We start from the raw sequence: 21,553 nt of genomic DNA, 5'->3' as shown, positions 1-21,553 counted from the left end.
GGTTTTAAAAATTTCACTAATCACCCCTTGCTTTTGAGATTTTGATAATGAAGAGGTGATTTCCGTCTTGCTGAAGCGAGTCTTCCGAACTGGAGAAGCGTCTTTATCCGGGACTGCTCCTAGGACGAGGTCACCTGCTTAGATTGCCGGAAGGGCTGAATCTCCCGGTGTAACTCCGAAACTTAAGTTAGTTCGGTTTGAAAGAAGCAATAAGGTAGACGATGAACTTAGTAAAGTTTTACCAGAAATTGGTCATCCCCCTCCTCAATGGAGGTGTTGGGTATTTATAGGGTACAATTGGGAGAGAGAAACTGTCAACACAGGTCCTCAGAGATTTGACAAGGACATCGTATCAGGTTGATCTAACTGGTCAGTGTGGGAAGCTGCATAAGGGCAGTGGTCAGATACGGACGGCAGGTGTCAGAGCAGCTTTTTATCATTCCAATGACCTGTGTCAGACGCCCTTTCCCGCCTTCAATAGTTGTTTGTTATTCTGGTGTCACCTCGACGTATGACCCGAAGTTCTTAGCCGAAGTGGTAAAATAGGTTGCATTCGTGTTGGTATTCAACGTGCCGATGTGGGGTTTCAGGAGACCGCACAGGATAGGGCCTCGGACTAGCCGAACCGAAATGGCCACCCTCAGATAACAATTCAGTCCAAATATGATTAAAAGATTATTTTCATAGTAAGATGAGATTTTTATTCCATGATTGCCCTCTTGGTCCATATATTAGTAGAAGATTGCAAGTTATCAAAAGGTTGAAATGATTAGTAAAGTTGAGGGAGTGTCAATATAATTCAAAAACTTTCAAACATCACATGGAAACATAAGCAATGTTTTAACAGCCATAGCAATGGCTACCTGCAAGCTTTAGCTGCCAGGTTTTTGATTCAGCTGGAAGTGTATATAAACATCACAATTGCATCTACACCCTCAAGATTGTGATTATGAGCAGCAAGGGTTTGGGTGCATATAAAGTTATTGTTTTGTGCTGCATTTAGAGTTTATAATGAAAACATTTAGTAGAAATTATGGCCTCTTCAAACCATACAGGAGAATCATGGAATTCACCCTCATATTTCAACAACAAAATACAACTTTTACTTAATGTAAGATTTAAAACAACACACCAAAATTTATTTCAACTCTTAATATCTTTCTATTATCCCTTTCTCATAATATAAATTTACACATAACAATAGGATACATGAAGAACAAGAATTTAGTTTTATTACCAACTAAAAAATCTACTGATCAAGTAAAGAAATTCATAATGTATTGTAGATAATATATTAGTTTTCTTGAAACCAATTCACAAGAACACTTTGCAATAGTATGCTAAGACAAAAAGGAAATTTATACTTTGATTTCTACTTTAAATCACCGTTACTCCTAATAAATGAATAGCATCTTCACTTTGTCTCCATTTTCTTCTTTTTTTTTTTCTTTATCTTTTTCTTCCCTATTTCTTCCCTTCTAGTTACATGGCTACAATATTAGAAATTTGTTCAATCATCTTTGTAAAATCATACCTGTCACAAAAATGACACCAAATTTCTTCCTCAATTGGTACCTTTCTATAATGGAAGTTTTAATTAGCTTAATTAGACATCAAATTTATGTTATTCTAGTTAAATATAATTAACTAATTTTGATGCATTTTTTCCCCAATTTTAAATTAGTTATTAGTCCCAATTTCATAGGACAAAGTGTTAATTTCAGCTATCATGATATAAGCAAAGTGCTCCAAATCTTTGCCAGAAGAGGTCAGTGAAATTTTTAAAATCTTGGGGTGTCAGTGCAAGTGTTAGAAACCTCAGGGGAGGTATGTGAAATTATCCTTTTTTTTTAAAAAAAATTATAAAAGCAGGTTTTGCTATTTAGTTGTGTTGCAGCTATTCATCAAAGATGCATCCATGAAAGAAAGATCAATTTGGATTAATCCCCTCGGGGGTGATGGAGGACACCTGATGCTACTTTTGTGTGTGCATGATCTGTTGACACTTGAAATATATACCGGCAAGTAATAAAAATATTACTCTACTACTACTAGCTAGGAGAAATGCAGTGGACCTGGCGGTCAGTTGTGCATCATTTGAAAAGCGCAAACAATTGGGTTGGGTGCGCTATTCATCAATCACTCCAGAAAACACCAAATACAGGCTGATCTTGTCGGTATCGCCTGAAATGAAATCTATCAGACAGCAACCCACAGAATATCTTGTTCAAAGCATAATACTTGTATATATGGTCGACTTATACTGTATTGAGACGAATAATAAGAAGAGCAGTAGTCTACTTTCCAGTTTGTTGTACTACTTTTGATCCCTTTTGCCATGCATGCTACGTTTTACCACTTAATTTGTCCCTTTTTCATCATGGCCGGTAATAATAATAATATTGAACAAATTATCCGGATGGTCACTAAATTTTTGCAATCGTCAAATTTTGATTATTAAACTATTAAAAGTTTGGTTTTGACCATTGAAATGTCTAAAGTTAAGACTCGAAATCATTCCATTAGATCTAGTCGTTAAGTATGTCAGATCTGAGTGCTCGCGTGATTTTCAACACATAAAAATATCGAATTTACTGTCATTTCAATCTGTTCTTTCCAATTATCCCTCTTCTCAAATCCAGCGACGCCAAAATTTTCCCCTTCTTTTTATACAAATGCTTCCCTAAAACACCTAGAGGCAACAAACAACCCTTTTACCCACAAAAAAAATATCGTATGATTAATACAGTTTTTGCCTTCTCTCCAAAGTCTTGCAATCTGATTTCAACTTGAATAACTTGACAACCATATCAATGGGAATGTCCTTGGATTTCACCTTATTTTGAGCGAATTCTGTAGTAATTTTATACAGGAATTTGATGGGCCAGTCGTCTATAATTAGGCCAAGGATAAGTCATCAGCTAGAAAGTGAAGCGAGATTGAGAGTGAAATTTTGTGGGATATTTTGGATGAATATTTCAGTGTGATTTTCTTGAGGGTCAAGAGGAGGTAAATAAAGTCTTCTTCTTCGTTACCATCTTCATTTTTGAGAAATTCTTGCTTTTTCTTCTTCTCCTGTACCTGGTTTATGATGGGTTGTTCTGGGTTGGAGTTTTCTCCATTTTATAAGAGCTTTTACTACTTTTGTGATTGTTGCTTGGCTGATTATGTTTTCAGGAGAAAGAAGACTGGTTGAAACCATCGAGATAGACGCACACGACCAATGAATGGACTAGAGGACGGAGGCTATGGATGGCGGCAGAGTCAGAGGCTGCAGCTTGCTCCTACTTCCTTTAACCCAAGTTGGGTTTCTTCCATTTCCTTTTCCCTCGTTGTAACAGTAGTAGATTTTGTGGTTTCATGGTTACTCCTTTAGGTTTATAGAATAAGAAGAAGATGATGATGCATGTCGAACTTTCTAAATTTCCTTTTTCTTTTGTCTTGGGAATCACGTAGGCAATCAGATCTGATATATTTAACGACTAAATCTAATGGAATGGTCTCGAGTCTTAATTTTAGTCATTTCAGTAGCCAAAACCAAGACTTTTAATAGCTTAGTGACCAAAGCTCAACGATTGTAAAAGTTTAATGGCTATCCAGATAATTTGCTCTAATAATATTACACCCAATTAGCAAATATTATCAATGACATCTTATTCCTTCATATTTTCACTGCAGATCTTTCATATCACATTCTCTAGCCAAATATAACACAAGATCAGCCAGGTTGATCAAAAGGATAATTTTTACAGCTAAAGCCAAAGATTATTGTGACATTCAAAAATATGGCAAATGGTATTTGCATTTTTTTTTTTTTAAAGGAAAGGGCTTGAGGCGCTCTACCATGCACTCTGTTAGCTGCCTCTAAATTATTATGCAGCATATTTGTTTTCTCGCCTCATCTTGCTTCTGTAGCCACTAGCAAACGACAACAGCCCTGCCAATGCATTACTTGTAACAAACAATGTATTCATCAACAGCCCTGAGGTGCAAATTTTGTGTCTTTTTTTTTTTTCTGCCCAAATCTCCAACTCCCAAAATAAGCCGTCATTTTGCTTCATCAAAAAAGGGAAAAAAAAAATCCTAAGGCCTTGCTTGAATTGCTTATTTTCGTTAGAAAATATTATTGTTTTTCGTAATCACATTTCTCTATCACTTTTTTTTTTTCATATATATCAAATCGTTACAATAATTTTTCATAAAAAATGACGAAAAACGCAATTCAAACGCAACCTAAGCTTTGGCGCAACGGAGGACAAAAGAAATGGCATGTGAGCCGCCATAAATATCGGAAGGTCCTCCCTGGCTCCTGGATCCAAATCCACCCTATCTTTCCTTGCATGCCCACTTCCCGCTTCCTGCACCCTCGTACAAAAAGCTCCCTATAGAGTATAGACTATTGCCGTGGCATGTGATGCTACTCCACTGCTATCCATCATTTTATTTTACCACAACTCAGGCATTATTATTAATCCCATGATAACCTAAAGCTCGGTTAGTACCTGGCAGCATCTTCACGAGTCATCATCAACAGCTAGAAGGGCAGACACCATTCTCTGCTCTTTTGCCTCATCCATCATTTTCTTTGACTAATAACCACCTCACCTGTCTATTTTTTCCTTTGTTAAATTAACTTACTATTACTATTACTACCCGCTTATCAATAATTTTTTTCACCTCACAAAAGTTGGAATCAAAAGCTTTGTGCTAGTGCTAGGTTGAGAAACTCATGAAGAAAACGTATAAATAAAACATAAAAAAAATACAGCGCCCCTCATTCAAAGCAGCCCCCACACAAACCAAAAACCACACATTTCTTTCTTACACTGACTAAATCAATCATATGGCAATGGAACTAGTTAACTTGCTACTACTTCAAGATATAAATAGGGCCAAAAAGAAAGGAAATATTCTTCGGGGTATAAATTTTTTTTAAAAAACCCCAAAAAAAGAGTTTGTGTTGTAATAATCCATAAAACCAAAATGTATGCAGTACTATTCTTGAAGATATAAATAAAACTACAAAAAAAAAAAAACAAATTAGCAGAATAACAGCTCGTGGAGTCATGATAATGATCGTGTTTCGACAGATTTTGGTCTATAATTAAACGTTTATGTCGTGAATCATACCGTCAAAAAAGACTCAAAATGGTTTTACATGTCCCCAGATTTAGCTCCATCATGTCGTAGGTAATCCAACGGCTCAATTACACCGTCACAATAATTGTTGCAAACAACAAATCGTATCTTGTTAATTATTTTCTCGTTCTAAATGGTAAATGCAAAAGGGAAAAAATTTAATTAGTATATTAATTAAGCAAGTATTATTCGTATAGCACGAATTGTTGGCAAGCTGGTATCACAATCATATGCATATCCATCCATGGACTGCCGCTTTGCCCCACCAAAGACTACCACCAGAAAACCCACTACTAGTACTATCTATTTATGTATTAACTTTGTCAAAAATCGGTGATTATTATCCTACTCCTATGCGAAGGACAGCACCCGCCCCCACTTAGAAAAGGCAGACTACTACTAGTAGGCAGTAGCAATGAAGCAGGCAGCAGTATTAGGGACTAAGAAAAACTTAATGGATCAACTGGGCCCACACTCATCCCAGCCCGCAAGCAACAGGGTCGCTCACCAGCCCCCACATCTTCCCAAAAAAAAAAAAAAAACTTTAAAAAAAAAAGTCTCTATAAATTTTACTAATACTAAGCCGTATATACAGAAAATCTGGAGAAATTATTACACATGATTATTTAATTAATCAGTGTGGAGTGTTCTTTATTTTTTATTTTTATTATTTTAGTTCTGAAAAAAAAAATGGTCCAACACTCCAACTAAAGTGAAAAGCGGTTAAAGCGGTGGGCGATGGTGTTTTGGTTCAGCCGCGGATTTGGGAGAAGAGTGAGAAGGACCGCTTGTAAGGAAAACCCTACCATTCCGATTCACTTTCCGGCGCCGACAAGGCCGTTGCTTGTTCTCTTGCCGCTTCTGCTGTTGATGTTTGATATCTTCTCCGGTGGTGATGGTCGTCGGAGAGGAGGGATCATTGGCATTTTCGCGGAGGCCGGGGGAGGCGGCGGCGGATTTTGGGGTACTTCCTCATCTAGTGTTGGATTGCCGGCTTCCAATGTCGGAATAGCTATCGTCGTGACGGCCATGGCCGGTCTCGCCTTGGCCGCCACCGTCGTCTACTCCCGTAGGTAAAGAAAACAAAAACAAAAATTCTAAAACAAAGATGGGATTTTTTTTACGCGGGTGGTCGAAATCTGTACGTCATCTTCGTTTGCAATTGAAGTAAACCCTAGATGAATAGCTGGAAAAGGAAAAGGACTCGATCAATGAATTAATCGTCGTTAACTGAAAAAAGAAGTAGGCTTAGGGATAGGTAAATAGGTGTAGATGTTGATGATGCAAGATAAACCGTTGATGAGAGCACTGCGGCGGAGTCACACTTCATTTTTCTCGAATACTCCTTCTCCTTCTCCTTCTTCATCACGGCCGTCCACGCCATCTTCTTCTTCGTCATGGGTCCATTTCAGATCGGTTTTATTAGTCGTTGCCTCCTCCTCTTCTTCGTCTTCATCCTCACCAGTTTCCGCAGATCGGTGAGTTCCCAACGTTCTCCTTTTCTTTTTTCCTGGACTATTTTCATTTTCTTCAGCTTCCTTATCTTTATTTATTCGAAGACTTAGGCTTTTTGATCCCAGATGTTAGAAGTGCTCCTCTAGCGATCTCTCTCTGCCTTGTTTGATCCTATACTGTTAGGCGTTCATCTCTTCTTTCTTTTCTGGGCATGGTTAACGAAATTCCAGTGAAAAGTAGATGGATGGTTCAGTATTGGTAGTAGGGTGCATAATTTGATATTTGATGCTAGGAACTTTCAGCTGTTCCTGAAAGTCTGTTTCTTAGTAGGGGAGTGGTACGAATGTGAATCCGGTTATTCATCAACCGTATTCACCATGACATTGTGAGCTCTGACATCTTTTTCTTTGCTGAATTATGTGTGCTAATCATTCTTTGCTTTAGACCTTTTTTGTTTTTTTTTTTGGCGCTAAAATTCAATAATCTAATATTTTGTCGTCTTTTTTGCAGGGGAAGCCTAAAATCACCATGGTCTAGGAGGAGAAGGAAACATGCCCTGCTGCAGAAACAGTGGAAGAGTTTCTTCGACACTGATGGTAGGCTGTTAGATGGGGGTGTTAAGTTTTTGAAGAAAGCCAGGAGTGGGGTATGTTTATCACCTTCCATCTATAAAAATAGTCTGATGCCTTCAATGCAGCACTGGAATTTTCTGCCTTTGTAGTAGCTTTATCGAAATTGAAGTTTCCTTGTGCATCTGCTTGTTGCTCTGACTTGAGTTTGGTATTTGTGTTCAAGCAGGGTGTTGACCCAAATATACGGGCAGAGGTTTGGCCTTTCCTTCTTGGAGTGTAAGCACCATAATGTTTTTCCCCAGTCGATTTTTTTTTCCTGTCTGTCATAGCTGGTAAGACTTAAATGACAAGGTGTCAAGTGTTGTGGAGCTCTGGTTCTGATAGGAACATGTCAGATGCTTGATATTGGGGGTTTGTTGATGCTGAATGGAGTACTAGCTTGATAGATCAATTTGCCTGTGGTAGAAACTACATATATTGTTGTTTTTATTAGTTCCCTCATTCTTTGCAAATCTCATCCCTGCTGTTTAATATGGAAGCTTTATTCACTTAATTGATTTTTTTGCTACAGCTATGACTTGAATAGTACAGAGGAAGAAAGAAATTCCATTAAAGCTCGGAAACGGTAATTCGATCTTGGCACTTTGACTAATCAGTTAAAAGAAAGTATGATATGATATTGACTAAGTGGCAACGAGTAGTTCTAATGGACTTTTTTCTGTGAACATAGACCGTAAGCTTCTTCAATTTTTTTTTTTCATTTCTTTTATCTACTGCTATCACAGAAAAGAGTATGTCAACCTGCGAAGACAGTGCCAACAACTTTTAAGTAGTAGTGATAAGAGCTTCAAGTCGAAGGAAACTTCTGGAAATGACAGCAATGAGGACTCTGGTGATTTTAGTCAAGTTGGGCATTCCCGAGGTCTAGAAGATGTTGTTAGTGGTGGGAGTTCCATTTCCGTGGAGGAATTGAGCCCAGCATTCGAGGACAGGAACAGAGTTAGAGGTGCTGCTGCTCTTAAAGCGGACAATTTGTTGGGGGGTCAGGACAGTGATGAAGTTGCTGATACTCTTAAAGCGGGCAATTCCTTGGTTGAGCATGATGGTGATCATAGTGGAATTGCCAATGAGAACGCTTCTGAACCTGAAACAGCGTCAACTGATTCTGAATCTTCTGAAGACCCTGAGGAGACACAGCCTTTCTTTGCTCAGGAAGGAACAGAAAAAAGCTATATTGATGAGGGTTCTGAATGTTGTCATCACAAGTCAGCTGGTACCTTGCAACCCCCTGCATCTGAAGATTTTGCAACGTGGCAAAGGATCATACGCCTTGATGCTGTTCGGGCAAATGGTGAATGGGTTATTTATTCACCTTCCCAGGCCTCGGTATCCGAGGTCAAGGCACGGCGATTGGCTGAGAGTGTTGGACTAAAGGATTATGATCATCTGGAGCCTTGCAGGATTTATCATGCTGCTCGCCTTGTTGCCATCCTAGAAGCTTATGCATTATATGATTCTGAGATTGGTTATTGTCAGGGGATGAGTGATTTACTTTCTCCAATTATCTCTGTGGTAGAGGAGGATCATGAAGCCTTCTGGTGCTTCGTGGGTTTCATGCGAAAAGCTCGGCATAATTTCCGTCTTGATGAGGTGGGGATTCGTAGACAGTTGAACATTGTGTCAAAAATAATAAAATGCAAAGATTCACATCTGTACAGGCATTTGGAAAAACTTCAGGCAGAGGATTGCTTTTTCGTGTACAGAATGGTGGTTGTTTTGTTCAGAAGAGAGTTAAATTTTGAGCAGACCCTTTGCCTCTGGGAGGTAATGTGGGCAGATCAGGCAGCTATCAGGGCTGGAATAGCAAAATCTGCGTGGGGAAGGTTGAGGATGAGGGCCCCTCCAACAGAGGATTTACTTCTTTATGCCATATCAGCCTGCGTGTTGCAAAGAAGGAAGCTGATCATTGAGAAATACAGTAGTATGGATGAAATTATGAGGGAATGCAACAGCATGGCTGGGAATCTGGATGTTTGGAAGCTTTTGGATGATGCTCATGACTTGGTGGTGAACCTCCATGATAAGATATAGGACACTCTTACTGTCTTAGAATAATTTTCACGTTTTGTTACCCCTTTAGTTGATGTTCCTCGTCCCTTTAACCTCAACCCGCTCCCACCTTTACAAGATCTCTGCTGGCTTGTTGCTTCTTGTGAGAAATGCCTTCTTAAAGCAGGGTATTCACCTTTCGTTCATTTTCGGATGCTAGTTATTTATAGCCTTATAGGCAGTTGTTGTGTTGAGTAAATTATGAAATCATGGTGTATTGCCTGCAATCTGGGCACTGACTTGCTGACTGAAGTGGCGATCTACCAAGCTTAGTTGTTTGAAATGATTCGCGGGTCTCAAGTACAAAATCATGTATACTTGAGCATTTAGCTCACCAAACACTAGTTTTGTGCATTCATTGGCAGTGGTCTTGCTCTCGTTTCTTGTGTATTTACTCCTTAAAATGGTTGGCAAGTTTTGAATTTTGGTAGAAGAGTCAGTACTTTGTTCTTTAAAATTGACAGCCAGAGGAGAAACTGAATTAGAATGGGAAAGAGAGGAACAGAAAAGAAAAGGTGGAGGAAAGAAGTCCGGCAAAAAAACCTTTTCAAATAAAATCAGGCGAAGTGAGGCTTTGTTTGGATGGCAAATGTTTTTAAATAATATTTTGTTTGCATCATAAATATATTTTTTTTCGTTCACTTTTTTATATTTTCAATCATTTTTTTATCTCACATATATCACATTACAAAAAATATTACAATAATTATTTCAATTAATATTTCAAAAGAATATGTTCCGTGGAGCTAAGATGATAAAATATAAAGATGATAGAATGTGCATGTTTGCTTTAAACTTCTGAATAGAAAACCAACATTTAATCAATGTTGTTAAATTTGGATCAGATAGCAACTCGGTTAAACTATTAGATTTGGATGAACTGGTTAGATCGGTTTTAAAAATTTGTTGTCATTAGTGTGATGTCATAATTATTTCATATATTTTTTATTTAAAAAATATTAAAATTAAGTTTTTCATTATATTTTGGCCAACTATATTTCCAAAAATATTACGTGTAAAATTAAATATATTCTTAAAAATTATATATAAAAATGTGAATTTATATCTAAAATATGTCCATTGTCCAAAATTACTTGACAAATTGAATTAAAACAAATCAGGCCCAATTTGAGATCTTTTTGTTGGGAATATGGCTTTTTGCTACAAGTTGAAATCATTAGTAATAAATTGATAAGATGATAGGGATAAAAACTTCTTAATTTATAACATTTAGGGGTACGAGTGATTTTGATGCTCATACTAAGAGATGATATTTTTTTATTCCTATTAATAAATGAATGTTTTATAATTTAGATAACTTATATTTTGTTTGAAAAAGAAAATTTGAGAACTGAATCAAGCAGTCAAACCAGGTCATTGATTTGATCGATTTTTGACAAATTTGATTGATCTTTTGATCAAAGCGGTTCTGCGTTACTAACGAACTCGAGAAAAAGGCTAGTTCATGGTCAAATCAACAGGTTTGGTTTTGATCTAACAACACTGGCATCAAATGGATATGTCTCCTATCCTTTTTATTGGGTAAAAAGGTCATTTCATTCCAAATCATTTGCTCATAGCAAGTGTTACTGAACTAATGTTTTTGTAAAGACAGTTTCTAAGGCCCATTTGAAATTGCGGTGTTTATTGTAAAAAAAACACTTTTGGGTGCTAAAAATATTTTTGGGTTGTTTGGTGAATATCATCACATAAAGTTAAGAGTAAAATTTTGGTGTTAAAAGCACTCTAGTAAAAGCTAAAATTTGGTAGGTTTACAATAACTTTAGTGTTTTATAAAATAAATGTTAAATGTAATTATTCTATCCTATAATATGAACCAAATTAAATTATCCAGTGCAATAAGTACTTATTTAATTATGAATCTAAATAATATATTTAAAAGTATTAAACACTTAATAAGTGTTTTTATTAAAAGTTTTATTAGATAAATTACTTTTCAATAAATCACTGCAATCCCAAATAGATCCTAAATCGATACTGTTTTGAGTTTGGACTTTTTTGCCTTTTTCTAAGGAAGGTAGGGGGAGTGTTGGGGAAGAGAACTTGAGGTATTGAGAATGGTTCTTCGCGATATCCTCTCTGAAAGAACAATAAAAATGTGCCTTTAATTTTTTTTAATTTTTAAAATAGCAATTGTAACTATCCCTTTTTTTTTTTTTGTTACACTAATGACTAAACTAAGGACACATTTGATAAAATTCAAGCTGGAAAATTGGAATATTAAATTTGAATCCATTAAATTATAAATTTATTAAGTACTAAATTTGATACATTTGAGTATGCGATAAAGTGATAAGTGAATAGTTTATTACTATTTTTTTGAAACAAGTTTTACCTATGAAATTCAGTGCTATTTAATTAATTTAAATATTTAATTTTTGGTCATCAAATTCATTTGAACATGTTAAAATATGAATCCATCAAATTTAGGTGTTGAATTAATATGGGCTAAACTCTCCTAAAATAGTAAAATGATTACGTCAGACTATCTTAATGTTTTCAAAATCACATAAGTTTCTATATTAATTTTTGAGAAATTCGTTCAAAATATTTTTCATATTTTGTCAAATGAATTTATGTATCTTTCATTTTTAAAATATTAGCTTCACATTTTTTACAAATTTAAGTTAGCAAAATTTGGTCTCAACCTAAATTTTTAATTATTTTTTAGTTTGAAATCACAACGTAACCTATATGCAATCATTTTTATGTATAAAATATATCAGATCTCACTTTTTTAATGACATAAATGAATATAAATTGGGTCAAATTTCATCTCTTTAAGCAAAAAAAATGAACATAGTTTGAGTCAAATTTTACTTTTTTAAGGATAAAAAATGGATATGAACCGAGTTATTTGTTTAATTACAAATGGAATATAACCTTTTTGGGCCTAAAAATGACCATATATGAGTCACATGATAGATTATAATAGAAAATGGTTGAAAATCTAAGTTGCAACTAAATTTTATCAACTTGATAGGGACATAAAATTACTATTTTAAAAGTGATGAACGAAAAAAATTTATTAATGAAATGTGAAAAATATTTTAAACGATTTTTCCTTGACTGTTCGAGCAAACATAATACACGGACGTCTTTGTAGTTAATACTAATAAATAGACAATGCAATAATTGAATAAAAAGCAAAAGAAAATTAATTACAGTAGGTTAATCTTTTAAAATCAGGCAAAAAACACAAAACTTGTAAGATACATGTAACCAAATCAAGTAATTAGTAAATTCAGCCCACCCTGAGGAGGAGATGAGGTAATTTAGCTGCTACAGCCTACAATAAGTGAAAAATTAACTTTGAATGGGGCTGGCAGCACGAATTTTTAGAAAGGCTAAAGTGGAAGCATCTGCTTGCCATAGTGCCAATCCGTAGGGGAGGTGAGTGTAAATTTAAAAATTGAAGCAAAGCCCCTGGTGCTGGTTTGCTTTTGGAAGATCGTTGCTTTGCAGGAGTTTTAGTGGGTAAGTCAGTCCTCTAATTACAGATCTCTCCTCCTCCTCCTCCTCCTCCTCTCCTCTGGTTCTTCTCTCCCACTTCTCTTTCTCAATCCCTGTAGAAACACACACAAGTTATTACCTATGTCCTCAAACGCTGACCTCTCTGAATCACAACCCGGAGCTACCCATCCCGAAGTCCCAGTCCAAGCTTCCGAAGGAGTTGAGAATGCGTCGGCCAACGGCCAACCAAGTGATGCGTTGGAACAAGACACTGCAACAACTCAATTAAATCCAGAAGCAGAAGATGGAATAACCAATGCCCAGGCATCGACTAAATCTGATGACCATAACTCGATCCAGTCCGATTATGGAGCCCCGCCCAATTCTCATTCCATTTCCGACCCCAATCCCAATTTCAATCCCAAAACCGACGAATCTCCGGAGCCTAGCAACGCTTCGGAGACCAATTCCAAGCTGGGCAATGACCAGGGCAGCCGAACCTTTACCATGAGAGAATTGTTGAATGAATTGAAGAATGGTGAGATGGTTCCTGGTGGTTCAGATGCTGATCACAGAGATACCGCCACTCCCCATAGGTCAGTTCATGAAACTTGACTTCAAGTTCGTTTGGACCTTAGGAGGATTTAGAACTGCTGACATCGATTCTTTTGGAGTTGAGCTTCCATTAAAATTGCAATCTTGAAGCTGTTTCTACTTAGCTGAATGCTAATTCTCCAGCTATAGGATCGGATTTCTGTTTCCTCGATTTGATTTTCTAGAATATAATGAATTACAACGAGGCCAAAGTTGTCAAGTTAGAATAAGTTTTTGAACTGAGTGATGTTTGTGATGGTCTTCTTAGAATGCAGGGTTTGATACATAATAATGGAGGGAAAGCTATCTAATAAAGATTGCACATTTTTTTAACCTATGTGATACGGGACTCTACTTAATAATTTGTCAATTTAAATGGCTTCCGTTTCAATGTCTCTTGGACATTATTCGAATGCTTTGAAAAGATATGCGGCTTGGAGAGTTGGTCAAGTCAGTGGGTGGATGGACTGCTGCACGGATAAATGGACATTTTGGAAAAAATGCGCGTAGGGTATCTGACCAAAATCAATGCATGCTAAAGATGAAGTTACCTATATGTTTGAGGTTCCATCCGTGCTACGAAAATAAATAGCATCTGTGGTGACGCTAGGTTATGATGACCAATACAAGGTCATTTCTTCATTTTTGATAGATGATGTTTCAACAGAACAGGACAGTGCTGAAATTGGTAAAATGTCGTGCACTTTGCCAATAATATTTACACACTTTCAGCTTGAGTCCATTTAGTTGGAAATCATCTAGTTAATTATGGGTTCTTGATCGAAGCGTCTAGGGGAAATGGGTATGTTAACATGGATTTGGCCTCTATCGTATTAATAGTTCTGTTGCTGCAATGTTCTGCATTATAAACCTTATTTTTTTATATTTTTGTCTTCTGTGAGTTATTTTAGTTGCAAGTGTTCTCGTGCAAAATGAGATGCTTTCTATATGCCTCTGGTTCTCATTACTGTATCCTCCATGTTTTCTATGGATATTCCAGTCAAGAAAGCACACAACATATTGATCAGAACAATGCTGCCATGGAATTACTTGATAGCGTCACAGGGGCTGATGAGGAGGGTCGGTCTCGCCAACGCATTCTTACCTTTGCAGCGAAGAGGTGGCTATCAGATTTGCACCTTGAAATTGTCAACTACGCTGTTATTTGGGTTTTTCTTCTCATTCTTCAGGGATTAACATTAGAATTTCTTTTCAGCTGTTGAGCTCCTATGTGGAAGTTTTGAAATTTTCCTAGTGTATTTTTTCACTTGCATCTATGATATTGTTTCTTTTCTTTCTTGTTCTTTGTAATTTCGCTTTCTTAGCATATGTATTTAGTTCTCCTCAAATGTTGTCAGTCATGTTGTCGGCTGCTAGGGAAACTCCAATAGTGCCAAACATGTTGAAAAAGTAATTTTATAGCATGTTAGAGTTACTTTTCTTTTCTTTGAATCCTGTTAGCTTTATTATTCAATGTATTTGTTTAGTTTGTTTTACTCTCCTTGGGCCATGATTTTCATTTTTGTTAGCAGTTATATAGTTTCTTCTTACTTCATTTCACTAGATAAACCACTTAGCCATCCAAAAATCAGTATTCAGGGCTAAATCACATTACAGGAGAGCAAAGTATTCAGTTACCAAGACAGAGTTTGCTATTCTTCTAAAGTATTTGCTCAATATGATTTGACATACTGGCTAAACTTAGAGAATGATATTGCTTTATGCTATGCATGTTTCGCATTTACTAGTGTCTTCTCAGTTGATCAGATATTGAATGTGTTGAATTGCATGAACTATATGCTTTACCTATTTCCAAAAGCTTTACCGGGGAGTTGTCTTTTGATACTTCACCAATCATGTCATTATAATTTAGCTGAAAAAATTTAAACCCCACATTCAATGCATTCCACCCTGGGGAAGAAAAAGAAAGATCAAATCCTTGTGAGAACTTGTCTTACAACTCCACTTCTCAATCTGGTTGGAAACAAAAGCATACTATTTGTTAATATATGTTGATGTTTAATATGCAGGTATGCTAGTGCATTAGAGAGAAATCCAGACGATTATGATGCACTCTATAATTGGGCGTTAGTACTTCAGGTCTGACCTATTGCAACTCCTTGCTATTTCTTAACCATTTTACATGAGGAGTATGTGAATGTATTTGCCTTTGTCTTTTCCTTGGGGGGATTCTAGTATTTTAAAGAAAGCTTGCCTTCTGGATACTAAATTATAGTTGCTGTGAACTAGTTGCCCATTGTCTAGTTGAAGGATATCTTAGCAGAATTATTTGCTTTGAGTCTATTTGTTGTGCTTCCATAAATTAATGTTTCCAAGGGCTGTCTGACTCATATCTGATGCAGTCCCCAAAATCTTTCTTTGCTTGCAGGAAAGTGCAGATAATGTTAGCCCTGATTCTGTTTCACCTTCCAAAGATGCATTGCTTGAAGAGGCATGCAAAAAATACGAGGCAGCTACACATCTTTGTCCTACTCTTAATGATGTACGTATTAATTTCTGTTGTATGTTTGGAATGTTGTAGTTAATGCCACCAGCACATGCGCTGAACAGTATGTCAGTTTTGTAGCATAATAATTTGCCTCCGGTTTCATCTCATGCATTCTGGTACTAAAGTACATGCACATGTGTATGGATAACCTCAAGCAAAATACGATATGATTTTCTCTTTAGAGATATCTAACTGCAAATTCCTAGTATGCTTAAAATGGAGGACTTAATATGAGTTTCCAGCTGACCTTCTTTGCATTTTACACCATGATGTACCTTGAGAGATAATTTATGCTTCTCCTTTTGTGATTATCCAAATATCAGGCTTACTATAATTGGGCTATAGCAATCTCTGATCGAGCAAAGATGCGTGGTCGTACAAAGGAGGCAGAAGAGCTCTGGAAACAGGTTTGACGTTTTATCTGTTTTATTTGTCCTCTTGCTGGTTGTCTTTCATTAACATCTTGTCTCTCGATTGTGATTGCATAGCTGCTTTCTGTGGAAATTAAATGAGCAAGCACCACAAGAGATGTAGTATATCTATAAAAGAAAAACATGTACGATTTGGAATTCTAATGTTCCAGAACTAAGCGGGCACTGTGTAATTGTCTGTAGATTGGTACTTTCCCGTTTAGACCAGAATGAGGGATATCTGTTCTTTTATGTGTTATGTGCCTTAATATCTTTTTATCTGTCCAAGGCTCTTTTTTGAACAAAACTATTATGTTTCATCAGTCCATGCACATGGCTTTACATTAACAGATTGAGAATTTTTAAACCGTCAATTGTTTGCAAACAAAATTTAGATATGAAGCTGATTCTGGGATTGGAAACTTCTACTTGATCACATCTTTAACTAGAATAGATTGAGAGCCGGTTTGATGACTTGCAACTCTGGACTATGCAGTATACTCTCTGAACAAACTAGTATCAGGAAGTAATAAATTGTTGGCATAAACAGGTACAAGAAGTCTACTTGGTCCATTATTTCTAATTTACAACTTAAAGCTAGTTTTGCTTTTGTCGAATCCTTGTCCTGTGCTGCAGCCTTTTGGTTGCGAAGATAAAAGGAACCTGCACACTTGTTTGCACACTCATGCCTGCCTCCTTCAGTTCTATTACGTTCCATGTGAAATTTCACCGATATAGTGAAATAGAAAAAGTTAATCCCACATGTTTACCATTTCAGAGATTATAGTAAGGAGAGATCACGGAGGCTAGAGGACAATCAAATTATTAAGTAAAATTTCTTCAGGGAAAGAACAATATGATAAGGGATGTAAGAATACAAACTTCATTCTAGTTAATGGAAGTTACTAAAACATAAATTGATAATTCACTTTTGTTACGACTAGGGTTTGTGTGCATAAATGTTATAAACGAGGTTGCTGATACATTTGGTTTATGGTAATTAAGCCAGGGGTAAATTGTTTTTCACTTTTTTTTTTTTATGGAGAGCAGATCAAACTAGAGATGTTTTCCCTATCTGCCAATTACAATGTTCAATATGAGACAAGTATGGGATTCCATTTTCACATATTTCTTTATTCTTCTTAACTTCAGGCAACAAAGAATTATGAAAAGGCAGTTAATCTCAACTGGAACAGTCCACAGGTAATTGTTGAGAAATCTGAGTATGTCAGTCTTAGAAATCACTGTTTTCTGAGTATTGAGGACCTCCTAAGGGGTCTGGTTTATCTGTGTTTTCCCCAAGTGGGACTGCATTTCCTTTACTGTATAACCCTTAGGATGTTATTTTTTATGTTTTCAACTGTGTCACATTTCCTTTTGGCAATTTCTTGTTTCAATAAGGTTTCTACACTGTTCTATTATTTGTCCTTACAAGGAGTCTCTTGTAATCTTCTTACTATTCACTTCTACCTTCCTAAATCTGTGAAGTTCTTTATACCAGGCACTTAACAACTGGGGACTTGCTCTACAGGTGCATATACTTCTCCTGCAAAAGAAATTCCATATCTGTTTTATGTCTGTTTCTTTAGAAGGGTGATGATTTGAGTTTTAGTTCTTTGACTTGTGGTCTTAGATGTTCTTCACCTTGATAGGAAACTATGCTTTAAATGTAATGCAGGAACTCAGTGCGATTGTCCCTGCCCGTGAAAAGCAAAACATTGTGAAAACTGCGATTAGTAAGGTAATAATACGTGTTAACAAACACAATGTAATGGTGTAATTTTGAGCCTTGTACCTAGTTTGTGTAAGCAGACTTTCACTATATGGTTTTGATCTTTTTTCTTTCTTTCTTTCTTTTTTTCCCTGGTAATGCAGTTTCGTGCAGCAATACAGTTGCAATTTGACTTCCATAGGGCTATTTACAACCTTGGCACAGTTTTGGTTGGTTTAGCATTTGTTTTACATTTGGTGCTATAATAACATTTACCTTTCTAGTATTCCATGCCTGGTGGTTGATTTATATCGTGTGTCATTTTGCAGTATGGATTAGCAGAAGACTTGTCAAGAACAGGGGGACCAATTAATGCAAAAGAGGTCTCTCCTAATGAGTTATACAGCCAGTCAGCGATCTACATTGCAGCTGCTCATGCACTGAAACCTAATTACTCGGTACACATGCTATTTCTAAAACATACCTGTTAATAACACTGGTATTTATTGTAATTCTTGCTTCCATCGCATCCTCTATTCTTTATACTAATATTGTCAAATACAGTGAAGGCTGCTGTTACATTCTAGTATTAGGCTTGGGTAAGAGGGAATTTCTCTATACCTTGTCGAGGACACTTAGCATACTTTCTTGATGTTGCAGTTCCATAACTAGTAATGAACAGGTTTTAGCATCATGAGAGCTTCTGTCTATTTTGTCTGTGGTTGTTTCATCATCTTTATTCTAGTGAGGAATGTTTATATATGAGAGATCCAAAGGATAGCTTTGAGATTGCAAGAGAAATGGAAAATGCAGAGAGAACTAGTTGAGAACTTTTTTCCTTATTTTCCTCTTACTCCACTTAACTGGGATGTCTGGATAATATATTATCTGGAGTATGTCTTGTCTATTTTGCTAAATTGACTACATGAGATGGTATGATGTTTGTTTTTTCAGGTTTACACCAGTGCCTTAAAGCTTGTGCGTTCCATGGTGGGCCTACTTCTTTCACTTTATTCCTAATTTATTGTTTTTCAATTCATATTTGAAAATTCTATATTTGATTTCTTTTAATGATTTAAGAGAATTTTGCTTGAAGGTGGATTCACATTTTTTAAACTGATATGATTAGTTATCAGTTTCTTTAGTGTTATTTGTATTCTATTTAGGTAAGCAAGAAAAGGTACTGTAGCACAAGTTAAGCCATCAACTCTCTCCTTTCTTGGACTTAGTTATCCATTGATAGAATAATCCTATCTTGAGGTACTAATATACTAGTTTCTGTATTTCCCACTATTCATCATCCCTCTGTGGATGAATCACTTCTATAAACTTCATCTTTTTTCCTTGCCCTTAATTACACACACAGAAATTTGTTTGAGAGTGCCCCAATTTGCACATATTTGTTTTTCAAGGACATTTTCTGATTTCGTCATTACGATGATTTCCTTCATAGCTGGTGAAGAAGTTATGGAGCGATACTGCTTTTTATATTTAATTTGTGCCATTTTTCAAATAGTTCTTCTGACAAGATCCAAGTCTTTGCAGCTACCTCTACCCTACCTGAAGGTTGGATACTTGACTGCCCCGCCTGCAGGAAATCCAATTGCACCTCATAGTGATTGGAAGCGTTCTCATTTTGTTCTCAATCATGAAGGCCTTCAACAGGTACAACCCTTTGTCTTTTGTTGTTATTGCAATGTTTACAAGTCCTGATAAGTTTGCTTCTTCAAGCATCATTCCTAGATATTAAAAATTAAAATAACAGTAAACAATTGTCACTCCTTTCTTTACCTAAAACTCTTGATTTCTGAGGATTGGAGCAGTTGTTGGGCTTGGGAGATCGAGCTCTTAAATTGACAAGTTTCTCTTTATTGTGACTTTAACACATTCTTCATCTGTAAAAGTCTTTTACACCAAAATTTCTCATAGAAACTGAAGTCACCTTTTGCTTGAACCAGTAAAGATTTAATTCTTTACTTCGAGGTCCTGTAGATATTTATGACCTGTACTGAGGATGCCATCATTCTCCTTCAGAGATGCTTTTGTTAATGGCATTTGTTTGTTATGGTAAACGCTTCTCATACAGATCGCCAAGATCGATCAAAAACACCTTGCCGAGAGTCTTTCTTCAAAATCTGGAGATACTATGAGCACTACCAGTAAACCAGCAATTAGAGTTGATGTTCAGGACATCACCTCTGTGTCAACGTGTGCTGATCTTACATTACCACCTGGTGCAGGCCTCTGTATTGATACAATTCACGGACCTGTTTTCTTGGTAAGAATAGATTGTTCATTTAATCCTCATGTTTACCATTCATTTTGATGGTGATGTTACCTTATTCGCTATTGCAAGCTCTCCTAGTGTGCAGAAACACGAGATTATGGTTCTGCATGTGTCTGTGGCTGATTGTCAGTGCTGTGAACTGTGCCCTTTATTATACTTTGTGCACTTGGATCACCTGATCAAAGATAATTAATGATTTCCATGACCTCACAATCCAAGTGGTTAGGTAATAATGCTAGTATCATGAACCAAAAGTCAATATGGTTCCACTATTCATGAATCATGGACGCGGCAGTAGGAATTCCATCTGACTCCATTCTGTAGGGGGATATTTCTCGCCACATATTGTGTCAGTTTTGCATTCTATGTCTTCATCCATTATGAATGATCTAGATTTCCTATCAGATTTTGGTAAATAACAGTAGAAGGTATCACCTGCAGATTTCTTCATCAAGACATGATTAGAGTCGTCTGCTTATTGATTGGGTTCTGTCAACCTGTAGAAATAACATTAAGGTTCTTAGAGCTTTGGAGGCTTAGGTAGTCTTAAAACCCTAAGTTACCGGGACTAACTTTGTCTTTTCCTTTTTAGTTGATAGGCTTCGGATGTATATAGTGAATTGTTGCTGCATAGATAGTAATATTGCGGCCTTTGTTTAGCACATTTTAGTTGAGACACGTGGTCAACTACTCTGTACTGATACCTTACCTGGTCTTTGCCTCAGATTGCTGATTCTTGGGAATATTTGGATGGATGGCTTGATGCAATTCGACTTGTCTACACGATATTTGCGCGGCGCAAGAGTGATGTGTTGGCTGGTATAATAACTGGATGAATTTGTACAAGCCATGGATGAGAAATGCCAAAATCTGTTCGAGAAGATTTGAGATGTACCATCTGACTTAGCGGCTGGCCATGTATCACAGTGTGTAATTTTAGTCAGCCTCGTCAAATGAGGTTTGATAGACGTTCAGTTGGGAAAAATTTGTCCCGAGGTTTTTTGTCGGCTATGAGGTCTGTTAGGCGTTCAGTCGGGCAAATTTGTCCCCCATTTTTGTGTTCGACATCATCTCAAGGGTGGCTTCCTTGTACAACAACCTATTAAAAAAAAAAAAAAAAACTTCACCACAAATTGATTATCAAAACTCTAGTTGATACGTAGAATTAGCTTTTTCCGGACTGCAGATGCTGAGAATTTGTTTCGAGGCAGTTTGTATTAGTCGACGCGCAAAATGCAGACGCGATCGACTTGATCATGATGCATTAAAAATACGAACTTCCAATTTGATGTA

At 36.5% G+C, this 21,553-nt stretch overlaps 2 protein-coding genes across 4 annotated transcripts; both read left to right on the top strand.

Moving 5' to 3' along the window:
- The first annotated feature begins 5,735 nt into the window (after positions 1-5,735).
- LOC113706274 (rab GTPase-activating protein 22) lies at positions 5,736-9,652 on the top strand. Of its 3 annotated transcripts, XM_072062581.1 has the most exons (6): positions 6,393-6,617; positions 6,897-6,979; positions 7,105-7,240; positions 7,393-7,442; positions 7,738-7,791; positions 7,952-9,652. In XM_072062581.1, the coding sequence occupies exons 1-6, from the start codon at positions 6,537-6,539 to the stop codon at positions 9,255-9,257; spliced, it is 1,710 nt and encodes a 569-aa protein (XP_071918682.1). In that variant the 5' UTR covers positions 6,393-6,536; the 3' UTR covers positions 9,258-9,652. The 3 variants fall into 3 exon arrangements, with proteins under 3 accessions (XP_071918680.1, XP_071918681.1, XP_071918682.1); XM_072062579.1 differs by lacking the exons at positions 6,393-6,617; positions 6,897-6,979 and adding an exon at positions 5,736-6,212 and having other exon boundaries at positions 7,952-9,514; XM_072062580.1 differs by lacking the exon at positions 6,897-6,979 and having other exon boundaries at positions 5,758-6,617.
- A 3,010-nt stretch (positions 9,653-12,662) lies between these two features.
- On the top strand, positions 12,663-21,553 carry LOC113705634 (protein HLB1). Its single transcript, XM_072062375.1, has 14 exons — positions 12,663-13,345; positions 14,344-14,463; positions 15,374-15,443; positions 15,733-15,846; positions 16,176-16,259; positions 17,415-17,465; positions 17,764-17,793; positions 17,941-18,003; positions 18,138-18,203; positions 18,303-18,431; positions 18,928-18,963; positions 19,519-19,638; positions 20,060-20,251; positions 20,986-21,553. Exons 1-14 carry the CDS (start codon positions 12,891-12,893, stop codon positions 21,094-21,096), a joined length of 1,641 nt encoding a protein of 546 aa, XP_071918476.1. The 5' UTR covers positions 12,663-12,890; the 3' UTR covers positions 21,097-21,553.

This window comes from Coffea arabica, chromosome 8c (assembly GCF_036785885.1).
Source record: "Coffea arabica cultivar ET-39 chromosome 8c, Coffea Arabica ET-39 HiFi, whole genome shotgun sequence".
NCBI lineage: Eukaryota > Viridiplantae > Streptophyta > Magnoliopsida > Gentianales > Rubiaceae > Coffea > Coffea arabica.
The sequence above is the reverse complement of the archived record's forward strand: the minus strand, read 5'-3'. Positions and strand labels throughout refer to the sequence as shown.

Excerpts from the sequence above, each read along its gene's own strand:
- LOC113706274 (XM_072062579.1), top strand. The coding sequence starts at position 5,878 with ATGGTGTTTTGGTTCAGCCGCGGATTTGGGAGAAGAGTGAGAAGGACC. Across the intron at positions 6,213-7,104 it reads ACCGTCGTCTACTCCCGTAG|GGGAAGCCTAAAATCACCAT; the intron begins GTAAAGAAAACA and ends TCTTTTTTGCAG. Across the intron at positions 7,241-7,392 it reads TGAAGAAAGCCAGGAGTGGG|GGTGTTGACCCAAATATACG; the intron begins GTATGTTTATCA and ends GTGTTCAAGCAG.
- LOC113705634 (XM_072062375.1), top strand. The coding sequence starts at position 12,891 with ATGTCCTCAAACGCTGACCTCTCTGAATCACAACCCGGAGCTACCCAT. Across the intron at positions 14,464-15,373 it reads CTTACCTTTGCAGCGAAGAG|GTATGCTAGTGCATTAGAGA; the intron begins GTGGCTATCAGA and ends TTTAATATGCAG. Across the intron at positions 17,466-17,763 it reads TCAACTGGAACAGTCCACAG|GCACTTAACAACTGGGGACT; the intron begins GTAATTGTTGAG and ends TCTTTATACCAG.